At 42.6% G+C, this 14,023-nt stretch overlaps 1 protein-coding gene across 1 annotated transcript in view; it reads right to left on the bottom strand.

Moving 5' to 3' along the window:
• Positions 1–567: 567 nt before the first annotated feature.
• Positions 568–14,023, bottom strand: part of nagpa (N-acetylglucosamine-1-phosphodiester alpha-N-acetylglucosaminidase) — a 32,826-nt gene continuing 19,370 nt past the window's right edge. The window contains exons 6-11 of the mRNA XM_033020074.1: positions 13,513–13,718; positions 12,715–12,762; positions 10,374–10,502; positions 8,799–8,930; positions 4,404–4,485; positions 568–1,767 (exon numbers count right to left, since the gene is read on the bottom strand). Of these exons, the coding sequence (XP_032875965.1) occupies positions 1,533–1,767; positions 4,404–4,485; positions 8,799–8,930; positions 10,374–10,502; positions 12,715–12,762; positions 13,513–13,718 (832 nt within the window). The 3' untranslated portion in view covers positions 568–1,532. The remainder of the gene's footprint in view (positions 1,768–4,403; positions 4,486–8,798; positions 8,931–10,373; positions 10,503–12,714; positions 12,763–13,512; positions 13,719–14,023) is intronic.

The raw sequence follows: 14,023 nt of genomic DNA, 5'->3' as shown, positions 1-14,023 counted from the left end.
AGCGCAGCAGTACCATTTCACAAATACATGTCAGACATATTAAAATAAGTTATGAATATATATCTTCAAAGTAAATTGGAAAATATGTTGTGGAACCTTCCCTTGTGGTGGTAATTCCTTATACTGTTGTATTTTTGTGCCATTTACAGGGGAATTTAAATACAAGCATAATTTATGGTTATAGCTAAAATCAATCGTTCATTATTGTGCAATCCAGTGTGTGTACAAATATTTTCTTTTTAAATCAAGAAAGCATGGTGACAGGACAAAATCTCAAAGAGGAGGCCAGTGTACAAACTGTACACGGGAAGGGCCAGGAAGCGAGCGGGTAAGATCATCTCTGACCCCTCTCACCTTGGCCACAAACTCTTTGAATCACTTCTCTCTGGAAGACGACTCCGGACTGTCAGAGCTGCCACAGCCAGACATTAAAACAGTTTTTTTCCACAAGTAGTAGCACTACTCAATAACCAAAAATCTGTAGCCTCCTTTCGCTCTGGTATTTTATTTCATTCACATGTTTAATCGATAATGTTGTATTATTAATGTTTAATATTTTATGTGTCATTCCTCACTGGCACTATGTCATGTTGTCACTTGCGTGGAGGAGCACCAAGGCAAATTCCTTGTATGTGAATACTTAGTCAATAAACTTATTCATTCATTCATTCATTACCAAGTCTTAATAGAATATTTTGTCCCAATTTACACATGATGTATTAAGTTGATTTTCATTTTCTTTGGATCAGGTCAAATGATTGCGCAAAGAGTTGTAAAGCACAAATACACCTAAACTACAAATAAGAAGTGCCTAAATGTTCAAAAATGCACAGTTTTCATCTAATTTCATTGCTCCCTTGCGTAGGTGCCCTAATAATCAGTGCCCCAATTGCCTATACAGCTTTGGTCAACAAAGAATACTTTTATCGTGTATATAAATTAACAGCTGACTAAGCATTAGTTTTGTCTGTGGAAGATTAAACTTCCACCATTCTTTGCATGTTAATAAGTATTCCTAACCTCATTCCAAACAAGACTGGCTCCGAATTTTAGTCCAGACTTGCTGACCAACAAGTCAAGTAGTTGATAGCCTATCAGTTCCCCTTAACGTCTTACAAAGTTCACATCTCAATGGCTGCAACCCTCGTCTTTGTATTTGCACTGGTCATTCTGGGAGGCTGGTGGGTCTGGAGGGAAAGGAAGTATGTTAAGGTAGAAATGAAAAGGCGGATACAAATATGTCAAGAGGACAACATTCAAATCATCACTGTCTTCAACTTGGCAACTCTGCACATGAAGTATACTGGGTATACTTGAAGTATACTTGCACATAGTTACACTCTTCCACATTAGTATATTTGGTTTACACGGTGCTGCAATACCTGAGGGTGATGACCTTCAACAGAGAGCGTAATTCACGTGAAATCTATTCAAGTTTCCCCATTTTCTTTTAATTGAAAAAATTCAGCTGCTTTGGCAAAAGTAGAACAAGGCAGCAAAAAGACCACATTGGTATGGAAGTGCAAATGTTGCTAAAAATTCATAGATTCCGAATTCCCGTCGTCCTCTTCAAACGACGTTTCATTCTGTTTCAAAGGGGTTATTTCGGGAATGTCAACACAACTTAATTGCCCGTTGAATTCTTTTAGTCTTTGATAGGAATACTCGCCGTGGAATCCATTTCTTTGGCAAAATTGGAAAAGATTTCCCGCCGCACTCAGTAACAGGAAGACGAGGAGGGTGATTGTCATGATCAGCCAACTTTTCCTGTTCAAGATAGAAAGAGGCTCCATTACTTTTCTCATTGTTCACAAACACATTAGCATGCATCTCTTTAGTATAATAAACAGGCATTTGTTTCCAAAAGTCACACAATTGCAGAAAATTTCAAACCAGTCTTTTGTTTTAATGCGCTTTCAACCAGCAACGAACAAAAATACTCGTGGGTCATAAAGACCCCGCCACCTGCAGCGCCATTCAACACAAACAGGGCCGTACTATTCCTTTCCCTCATTTCCATTTTCCTGCACGATCTAAGTAGCCCTGGATTCCCCTACAGTCTAGCAATGGGTCTCTCTATTGAAACAACATGCAGAGTCTTTAGAGACGGGCGGCACGCAGAGCCGCAGCGGTAGAGTTGCTGCCTTACTGCGCCAGAGACCCGGGTTTCTTTGGCAAGCAGTTGAAGCAGTGCAGCATAGGTTCACGAGATTGATCCCTGGGATGGCGGGACTGTCATATGAGGAATGATTGAAGAGACTAGGCTTGTATTCACTGGAGTTTAGAAGGATGAGGGGGGATCTTATAGAAACATATAAAATTATAAAAGGACTGGACAAGCTAGATGCAGGAAAAATGTTCCCAATGTTGGGCGAGTCCAGAACCAGGGGCCACAGTCTTAGAATAAAGGGGAGGCCATTTAAGACTGAGGTGAGAAAAAACTTTTTCATCCAGAGAGTTGTGAATTTATGGAATTCCCTGCCACAGAGGGCAGTGGAGGCCAAGTCACTGGATGGATTTAAGAGAGAGTTAGATAGAGCTCTAGGGGCAAGTGGAGTCAAGGGATATGGGGAGAAGGCAGGCACGGGTTATTGATAGGGGACGATCAGCCATGATCACAATGAATGACGGTGCTGGCTCGAAAGGCCGAATAGCCTCCTCCTGCACCTAGTTTCTATGTTTGATCCTGACTAAGGGTACTGTCTTTACGGAGTTTGCACATTCTCGTTATGACCGCGTGAATTCTCTCTGGGTCCCCCCACACTCCAAAGACGTACGCGTTTGTAGGTTAATTGGCTTCTGTAAATTGCCTGTAGTGTGTAGGATAGTGCTGGTGCACAGGGTGATCGCTGGTTGGCGTGGACTCGGTGGGCCGATGGGCCTGTTTCTGCGCCAAATCTCCAAAGACTAGAGATAGTGAAATACAAATATTCATGAAATTCCTCCTATTGCAATCTTTTTGACTTAATATCTTATCGTGAGCCCATGCCAGATGCTCCCAGAAGAATCATCCTTACCAGATCTACCTTGTAAAAGCCACAATGGAATCTTCCATGAGATCACGCCCCGCAACAAAAGGAAACAAATGCCTATTTTCAAACCATTTCAAGAGGGTGAATTCATGTTGGAAGGTCCAAAATGTTCTTAACAGATACGGATGAGTGATTTGCCAGAGGAGGTAATTGAGGCAGCTACTAAAACAACATTTGAAACACATTTGGACATGGATAGGAGAAGTATAAAGGTATATGGGCCAAACGCATGCAGGTGGGACGAGTATAGATGGGGCTTCTTGGTTGGCATGGGCAAGTTGGCTGGAAGGGCATGGTTCCATGTTGTATGATTCTACGACTTGCCGTGGAAATACCTTCTTCAGTTGAATAGAATTTGGTTTATTTATGTAGGGATCTTAAGTTACAAAAACTAAATCTCACTGTTCTGTGAATTTGTTATACACTTCAATGAGGGCTAATCTGAAACTTGTGGAAAGGGTCACAGTGCTTCGAATGGAATCTGAATGGAAGGTTCATCTTTGAACTACAAAGTTTAGTTTAATTTAGAGACACAGCCTGGAAACCATTAGCCCACCGAGTCTGTGCCGACCAGCGATCACCCACACACTCGCTCTGTCCTACACACCAGGGACAATTTACAGAAGCTAATTAACCTACACCCCTGTACGTCTTTGGGGTATGGGAGCAAACCGGAGCCCCGGAGAAAACCCACGCGGATACAGGGAGAACGTACAAACTCCCTACAGAAAGCACCCGTAGTTAGGATTGAACCCGAGTCACCGTCGCTGTAAGGTAGCAACTCTACCATTGTGCCGTCCTAAAGATCTTCTCCTTTTCAGATATTCTATTAATCTTAACCCATAAATGAAAACAAATACCCATCATTTTAAAATCTTTGACACTGCAAACTATATTTAAGCTTTAGACTGGGTAAGTGGGATGTCTAGCCAGCATACATTTTAGGATACCTCAAATGTAACAAGAAAGTATACTGCCGAGTAATTAAACCAGGGATTGATTGTCCCTGTATTTCCAACCTAAAGTTTTGTTTGACTACAGACCTTCTCCACTTCCAAAGGCAAAGTATTGAGAGTTAAAATGATTAAGAAAGAACTGCAGATGCTGGAAAAATCAAAGGTAGACAAAAATGCTGGAGAAACCCAGTGGATGAGGCAGCATCTATGGAGCGAAGGAATAGGCGACATTTCAGGTGAAGAACCGAAACGTCGCTTATTCCTTCGCTCCGCAGATGCTGCCTCACCTGCTGAGTTTCTCCAGGGTTAAAATGATAATCATTTTGCCCAAATAGTGAGACACATGTAGTTATTGTTAATACTGCTGAATGTCAAGAAACAATCGCAAACAAGGCAGAAAAAAAACTAGACATACTGTTTGAGTAAGTGTAAATCTTCTTCAAAACCATGTTTGTTTTTCCAGATTTCAGACTTCTCTGAAGCTACACATTGACGCACTGTAATATAAAGACAAAAGACATTGTCTTAGAAACATGGAAAATTGGTGCAGAAGTAGGCCATTCGGTCCTTCGAGCCAGTATCACAGCGTAGGTTTACAAGGTTAATTCCTGGGATGGCGGGACTGTCATATGCTGTGAGAATGGAGCGGCTGGGCTTGTACACTCTGGAGGTTAGAAGGATGAGAGGGTACCTTATTGAAACATATAAGATTGTTAAGGGTTTGGACACGCAAGAGTCAGGAAACATGTTCCCGATGTTGGGGGAACCAGGGGCCACAGTTTAAGAATAAGGGGTAAGCCATTTAGAACTGAGACGAGGAAACACTTTTTCCACACAGAGAGTTGTGAGTCTGTGGAATTCTCTGCCTCAGAGGGCGGTGGAGGCCGGTTCTCTAGATACTTTCAAGAGAGAGCTAGATAGGGCTCTTAAAGATAGCGGAGTCAGGGAATATGGGGAGAAGGCAGGAACCGGGTACTGATTGGGGATGATCAGCCATGATCACATGTCTATTGCCATTCAATACGATCATGGCTGATCATCGAAAATCAGTACCCTGTTCCTGCTTTCTCCCCATATCCCTTCATTCGTTAGCCCTAAGAGCTAAATCTAACTCTCTCTTGAATACATCCAGTAAATTGGCCTCCACATCCTTCTGTGGCAGAGAATTCCACAGATTCACAACTCTCTGGGTGAAAAGGTTTTTCCTCATCTCAGTCCTAAATGGCCTCCCCCTTATTCTGAAACAGTGACCACTGGTTCTGGACTCCCCCAATACCGTGACCATTTTTCCTGCATCAAGCCTGTCCAATCCCTTAAGAATTTTATATGTTTCTATATAAGATCTCCTCTCATCTGTCTAAATTCCTGTGAATATAAACGCAGTTGATCCATTCTTTCATCATGTCAGTCCCACCATCCCGGGAATTGACCTGGTGAACTTACGTTGCATGCCCTCAATAACAAGAATGTCCTTGCTCAAATTAGGAGACCACAACAGCACACAATATTCCAGGTGTGGTCTCACCAGGGCCCTGTACAACTGCAGTAGGACCTCCTTGCTCCTATACTCAAATATCTCGCTATAAAGGCCAACATGCCATTTGCTTTCTTCAGGTTTAAAGTGGATTTTTATCAATGTGCAAATTATTAACACAAAATACTGCCATGTTTTCACACAATGAAATGGATGAAAACGGAGTTAGATAGAGCTCTAGGGGCTAGTGGGATCAAGGGATATGGTGAGAAGGCAGGCACGGGTTATTGATTGGGGACGATCAGCCATGATCACAATCTTATATAGAAACGTATAAAATTCTTAAGGGCTCAAAGGGCCGAATGGCCTCCTCCTGCACCTATTTTCTATGTTTCTATAATCACAATAGTACATTGTCTGGAATATTTCAATGATTCAATGAAACTCTATTGTCACATGTAGGACATAGAGGACATAGGTTCAAGGTGAAGGGAAAAATATTTAATAGGAATCTGAGGGGTAACCTTTTAAAACAAAGTTGTGGCTGAGACTATCCCAACATTTAAGAAACTGTTAGAAAAGTACATAGATAGGACTGGTTTGGAGGGATATGGAAAAGCGCAGGCAGGTGGGACTAGTGTAGCTGGGACATTGTTGGCTGGTTTGGCTGAAGGGCCTGTTTCCACACTCTATGTACCTAGGCACAGTGAAATGCTTTGTTTTGCAAATAACCTGGTAAGATCATGCAGCAGACGTCACCGAGGCAGTAGACAAGTGTCACCACATTTTGGCGCCTACAAAGTTACAAAAGTTCACCAAAATGTTAAGGAAGTGAAAGGTAATAATAGAAGCAGGTACCTTCCCCCCCCCCCCCCCCCCCCCAGGTAATCTCAAAGCTGTAAAGAGCTTTGAATGAGTTCTATTCATTCTGGAATTGTGCAGTTTACAAATTAACTCACTGGCGATGTTGATTAATAATAAATGTTCTTTCAACCTGTGGGAACTCTCTTTTGTTTTAAATCATTAAACGATTGAGCATTCAAACTGCAACACTTTTTTATTTCAGGCAAGCGGCAAGGTAAAAGTTCAAATAATCAGATTTTCAGTAATGGTCTGCTCTAAGGCATTAACGGGCTGCACGGTGGCGCAGGGGTAGCTACTGCTTCACAGCGCCAGAGACCTGTAAGGCTTATGAACTACCCACACTGCCCTCCATAATGTTTGGGCCAAAGACCCATCATTTATTTATTTGCCTCTGTACTCCACAATTTGAGATTTGTAATAGAAAACAAAAAACAAAAAAATCACATGTGGTTAAAGTGCACATTGTCAGATTTTATTAAAGGATATTTTTATACATTTTGGTTTCACCATGTAGAAATTACAGCGTGTTTATACATAGTCCCCCCCATTTCAGTTCACCATAATGTTTGGGACACATGGCCTCATGGGCGTTTGTAATTGCTCAGGTGTGTTTAAATGTCTCCTTAATGCGGGTATAAGAGAGCACTCAGCACCTAGTCTTTCCTCCAGTCTTTCCAACACCTTTGGAAACTTTTATTGCTGTTTATCAACACGAGGACCAAAGTCGTGCCAATGAAAGTCAAATAAGCCATTATGAGACTGAGAAACAAGAATAAAACTGTTTGAGACATCAGCCCAACCTTAGGCTTACCAAAATCAACAGTTTGGAACATCATCAAGAAGAAACACAGCACTGGTGAGCTTACTAATCACAAAGGGACTGGCAGGCCAAGGAAGACCTCTACAGCTGATGACAGAAGAATTCTCTCTATAATAAAGAAAAATCCCCAAACAACTGTCCGACAGATCAGAAATTCTTTAGCAGGTGTGGATTTATCAATGACCACTGTCCGCAGAAGACCTCATGAACAGAAATACAGAGGCTACACTGGTTAGCTGCAAAAATAGGATGGCCAGGTTACAGTTTGCCAAGAAGTACTTAAAAGAGCAACCACAGTTCTGGAAACAGGTCTTGTGGACAGATGAGACAAAGATTAACTTCTATCAGTGATGGACAGAGCAAAGTATGGAAGATAGAAGTAACTTCCCAAGATCCAAAGCATATCATCTCATATGTGAAACACGGTGGTGGGGGTGTTATGGCCTGGGCATGTATGGCTGCTGAATGTACTGGCTCACTTATCTTCATTGATGATACTACTGCTGATGGTCGTAGCATAATGAATTCTGAAGTGTATAGACACATCCTATCTGCTCAAGTGCAAACAAATGCCTCAAAACCCATTGGCTGGTGGTTCATTCAACAGCAAGACAATGATCCCAAACATACTGCTAATGCAACAAAGGTGTTTTTTAAAGCTAAAAAATGGACAATTCTTGAGTCGCCAAGTCAATCACATGATCTGAACCCAATTGAACATGCCTTTAATATGCTGAAGAGAAAACTGAAGGGGACTAGCCCCCAAAACAAGCATAAGCTAAAGATGGCTGTAATACAGGCCTGGCAGAGCATCACCAGAGAAGACACCCAGCAACTGGTGATGTCCATGAATCGCAGACTTCAAGCAGTCATTGCATGCAAAGGATGTGCAACAAAATACTAAACATGACTACTTTCATTTACATGACATTGTTGTGTCCCAAACATTATGGTGCCCTGAAATGGGGGGGGGGGGGGGGGGGGACTATGTATAAACACTGCTGTAATTTCTACATGGTGAAACCAAAATGTATAAAAATGGCCTTTATTAAAATCTGACAATGTGCACTTTAACCACATGTGACTTTTTCTATTACACATCTCAAATTGTGGAGTACAGAGGCAAATAAATAAATGATGGGTCTTTGTCCCAAACATTATGGAGGGCACTGTAAATCAAGAGTGCACACACTCAGAGTAACAATGGTTTTGCAAACAATATCCGAATCGAAAGCACACAAAAAGGACAGCCCCTGCATCTTCTTAATTTTATAAATCATAGCAGCAGAATTTGACCATTCGGCCCATCTACGCCATTCAATCATGGTTATTCTACCTTTCCCTCTCAACCCCATTCTCCTACCTTATCCTTCTAACCCTTGACACCCTTACTAATCGAGAATCTGTCAATCTCCACCTTAAAAATATCAAACGACTTGGCCTCCACAGCAGTCTGTGGCAATGAATGCCACAGATTCACCACCCTCTGACTAAAGAAATTCCTCCTCATCTCCTTCCTGAAGGAACGTCCTTTTATTATGAGGCTATGCCCTCTGGTCCTAGACTCTCCACATCCAGGCAGCTATAAAGGAAACCACTGTGTTGACAACATACTGCAATAATTCTGATTGTAATAAAATTGGTTTAAATACCTCTGTACAAAGAGTCATTATATCTAGAATCATGGGTGATGTTACAGCTACCAGTCACTGGGTGGCAGGGGCACATATTATGGCAGTGGCAAGACTGCTGGCATTTCCACCCATACCATCCAAGGGAGCATTCTGTTTGAAATGAAGCAAAATAATATTATTCCGTTCAATTAAATCATTTTACTGCTTCCCTCTATATCAATATACAAAACTACAATCTAAAGAAAGCAATCATATTTTACATCTGTGGCTTAAAAAACCCCTTGTACGGCCAAATTTCAAAATGCTACTTTAATAACAAAATTTCTTGAAATACATGTGAATAATTAAGTCATAGAGTGTACAGAATAGAAACAGGCCCTTCGGCCCAACTCGCCCACACCGGCCAACAATGTCCCAGCTACACTAGTCCCACTTGCCTGCACTTCGTCCATATCCCTCCAAATTGGGAGGAACAGCACCTCACATTTCGCTAACGGTATTAATATTGATTTCTCTAACTTCAAGATAACTTCTCTGGATGCTTTCAAGAGAGAGCTAGATAGGGCTCTTAAAAATAGCAGAGTCAGGGGATATGGGGAGAAGGCAGGAACGGGGTACTGATTGGGGATGATCAGCCATGATCACATTGAATGGTGCTGGCTCAAAGGGCCGAATGGCCTACTCCTGCACCTATTGTCTATTATCTATGTACCTGTCCAACTGTTTCTTAAACGATGGGATAGTCCCAGCCTCACCTAACGATGGGATAGTCCCAGTCCCAGCCTCTGGCAGCTTGTTCCATACACCCTCCACCCTCTGTGTGAAAAAGTTACCCCTCGGATTCCAATAAAATCTTTTCCCCTTCACCTTGAACCTATGTCCTCTGCTCCTCGATTCCCCTACTCCGGGTTACTCTGTGCATCTACCCGATCTATTCCTCTCATGGTTTTGTACACCTCTATAAGATCTCCCCTCATCCTCCTATGCTCCACGGAATAGAGACCCAGCCTACTCAACCTGTAGCTCACACCCTCTAGTCCTGGCAACATCCTCGTAAAAAATTAAAAATCTTTAATTATTATTAATAATAATTAATATTATTTATATATACACAGCATTATTTATATATACACTGAGCTTTCTTTTGTTGTTTATTATGGGCTTTGCAGAGTACCATGTTTACATGTCTGTTGTGCGGTGGGAGATTGCAACCTTCACATGGTCCGCCCTGTTTCGACGAATGCAATCAACCTGGCGTGCACAATCAAGTAAGATCAAATAGAACAAGTTGTCCTACAACTTTAGGCTGTGCACGCCATACGCAAGATGAAGAAGAAGATGTCTGTTGTGCTGCTGCAAGTAAGAATTTCATTGTCCCGTTTCGGGACGTGTAACAATATAACACTCTTGGCTTTTAATTTTGAGCATATCAATAAAACTAAAATTTTGGTGAATGCACTTTATAAAGTAATGCAACAAAAACAAAGTTGTCAGCATCAGTCAATGGAACTCAAAATTGCCACTCTGCATGAAACCGTATACGTTCGAAATACTCTTTGGGGTTGAGGTTTGTCTCCAGCTGGGTGAACTCACCTTGTTCACAGAACTCTCCATGGGAGCCTGGCTGGCAAGTACAGGCTCCACTAACAGGATCACAAATCCCACCCTTCATGCAGTGGCATTTTTGCCTACAGCCATCTCCATAGAAGTCAAGAGGGCACACTGTCCAAGAGAGAGGAGAAAAAAGTAATGACATCCTTTTAGCGTTTCACCGATCAATACAAATAAACTGTTCTAATACAGTGACAGCACATAATAGGCCTTTCGGCCCATCCAGTTGCTTCCCATCATCATATATACGAAGCCTAGTCTCACCTATTTTATAACTACCAACCTTCCCAACAACTCATCTGCTCTGAAAAGGGCCTCGACCCAAAACCTCACCAATTCCTTCTCTCCAGAGATGCTGCCTATCCCGCTGAGTTACTCCAGCTTTTTGTGTCTAACTCATCTCCCAACTCCTCTACCCCCCTCTCACTCTCTTCCTGCCCCAGATTCCATCACCCATCCACACACGAGGGGTATTTTAGCCTACCACTCACTCTGGGATGCTGGAGGAAATCGGAGAACCTGGAGGGAAACCTATGTGTGGCAGAGAGAGAATGCGCAAGTTCCACACAGACAGCATCGAAGGCCAGGACTGAGCCCAGGTCGCTGGAGCTGCAAGGCAGCAGCTACACGAGCTGTGCCATTGTCTTGACAATAAACGGTGAAATTGAACATTGAAATGACAATAAACTGTATTGTATTACCCATCATTGTCTTTTGCGATGGAAGTCTAGACGAGAGAAACTTTAATTACGGTACAAGTAGAACATAAAAATCGATATCTGGTCTCCACACAAACCAGTCTCCCTTCCACTAACTTCATCTACACTTCATGCTGCCTCAGGAAGGCCGCCAGCATAATCAATGACCAGTCTCACCCCAGTCACTCCCTCTTCTCTGCTCTCCCAAAAGGCAAGAGGTACAGAAGTGTGAAAATGCATACCTCCAGACTCAGGGACAGTTTCTTCCCAGCCGTTATCAGGCAACTGTTATCAGTTAGAGAGTCGTCCTGACCTCCCAACTACCTCATTGGAGACCTCTGAACAATTTCTACTTCAATGTTATGTCCTGCACTAAATGTTGTGCCCATTATCTGTGCATTGTGAACAGTTTGAATGTAGTTTTTGCTTTGACTGGATAGCACGCAAACAAAAGCTTCTTGGAACACGTGGCAATAATAAACTAAATTAAATTATCTACTGCCTTTGGATGCCATTAACTCATTGTCATATCCCATTCTGTTCAATGCCATCATGTTTAATTGACGGCTTTGTAGAATTTGGCACCTTTTCCCCACTTATCCACTGCTAACTTTTGGCCGTCGAGAGTATGTGTGTTACATTATTCAAGGATAAAATCTGGAGAAACTCAGCGGGTGAGGCAGCATCTATGGAGTGAAGGAATAGGTGACGTTTTGGGTCGAGACCCTTCTTCAGTGAATAGGTGACCCGAAACGTCACCTATTCCTTCGCTCCATAGATGCTGCCTCACCCGCTGAGTTTCTCCAGCATTTTTATCTACCTTCGATTTTTCCTTCTTAAACAAATATTCAAGGATAAGGTCATTATAAAACCTTTCATTGTATTTAAATATCTGGTATACAATTCTTGCTAAGTTGCTAGCATATTTTGAACTAAACTCAAATATTATTTTGGTTACATAAGGAACAGTGATGCTGGGTTACAAAGACAAAGTGCTGGAGTAACTCAACAGGTCAGGCAACATCTCTGGAGAACAGGGATAGGTGACGTTTCGGACCGGGACCAATCTTCCGTCTAAAAATAATTTTCTAAAATAATTTTCCATTAATTCATGTAAATTAACTTCTAAATGAAAGTAAATACAATTAGCATAAAATAAGATGTTCAAGAAGGAACTGCAGATGCTGGAATGTCGAAGGTAGACAAAAGTGCTGGAGAAACTCAGCGGGTGCGGCAGCATCCGTCTGAGGAAGGGTTTCGGCCCGAATCGTCGCCTATTTCCTTCGCTCCATAGATACTGCCGCACCCGCTGAGTTTCTCCAGCACTTTTGGCTACCTAGCATAAAATAAGATGCAGGCTATACAGTATCTCTAAACTAAACTAAACAAAAGGAGGAAAAGGAAACTAAAAAAAATGAAGAAACAAAGAAATGCAGATGCTGGTTAATATACAAAGTGCTGGGGTAACTCAGCGGGTCAGGCGAACACGGTCAGGTGGCGTTTCAGGCCGGGACCCATCCCATCCATGTTCTCCAGAGAGGCTGCCTGACCCGCTGTGTTACTATAGACTTTACGCAGTTTTCTGGAGACAATGGGACGGAGAATAAACAGACACAATCACTCACCATCTGTACAGTTGGCTCCTATCCATCCAGCGTCACACAGGCACCCATCTGCATGATAAACAGCTGATCAGTGGCAGAAGTAAAGTTGTTTAACATTGCAAATCCTAAAATCACAATGGCCGAAGAGGTTCGGTCCAAGAGTCAAGAGTGTTTTATTGTCATATGTCCCGGATGGGACAATGAAATTCTTACTTGCTGCAGCACAACAGAATATGTGAATATGTAAACATAGTACATAATGGGAGAAGAGAAAAAGAAGAAAAAGTTCAATAAATACGTCACCTCTTTGTAGGTTAATCTAGTCAGTCCCATTTATTTCTCTATCCCTAAAGCCTGCGAGTTTATTTCACCTGCGCCCCTCACTATCATTAAAAAAATTGTTGATAGTCTCTGCTTCAACCACCCTCAGGGCAGCTACTTCTCTGCCGCTTTCTAGGAATAGTTCGTCCTCACTTCTCCACCCCCTCCATCTAGTAACGTCACAACCTTAGTAGGAGAAGGACTGAAACAGAAAAGCCAAATGTTCAAAAGAGTAGGTGGGTGTCTGCAAAGGGTGGTGGGTGTGTGGAACAAGCTGCCGGAGGAGGTAGTTGAGGCAAGGATTATCGTGACGTTTAAGAAGCAATTAGACAGCAAAATGGATAGGACAGGTTCAGAGGGATATGGGCCAAACACACGCATGTGGGACTAATGTAGATGCGACATGTTGGTCGATGTGGAGAAGTTGGGCAGAAGGGCCTGTTTCCACGCATACTAATCTTCATAGCACAGTAGTTGGTGGTGATAGGTTGCACTTACCCTCAGAGCAGATTCCATGAACAGTGCAGTTTAAAGATCCACAATTAAGCAGGTTGCATGCTGCTCCTGACCAAACACCTTTGCAGTGGCAATCTCCGAGTACACATTCCCCATGTCCGCTGCAGTCAGCAGGTATACATTCAGGCTCGTGAACGCACACGATGGTGGAAACAGCTCGAGGACACCGCCACATGGGATCACTTGAACTGTTAAAGGAAAAGGTTTCTCACTCAAGAAGTCATCTTTATCAATTGACAGGAAACAACATTTGGGTTGCAGTTGAATACCAACAACTAGAAAGCTGTCCTGAGCTACTCTCCAGGGGCAGTAACGGTGGCGCAGCAGTAGAGTCGCTGCCTTACAGCGCCAGAGACTCGGGTTCGATCCTGACTACGGGTGCTTGTCTGTACGGAGTTTGTGACACGAGGGGGTTTTCTCTGGGATCTCCAGTTTCCTCCCACGCCCCAAAGGCGTACAGGTTTGTAGGTTACTTAGCATGGTATAATTGTAA

The sequence above is a fragment of the Amblyraja radiata genome, chromosome 4, assembly GCF_010909765.2.
Source record: "Amblyraja radiata isolate CabotCenter1 chromosome 4, sAmbRad1.1.pri, whole genome shotgun sequence".
Lineage (NCBI taxonomy): Eukaryota > Metazoa > Chordata > Chondrichthyes > Rajiformes > Rajidae > Amblyraja > Amblyraja radiata.
Note: the sequence above shows the minus strand (reverse complement) of the source record. Positions and strands in the feature narration are given on the sequence as shown.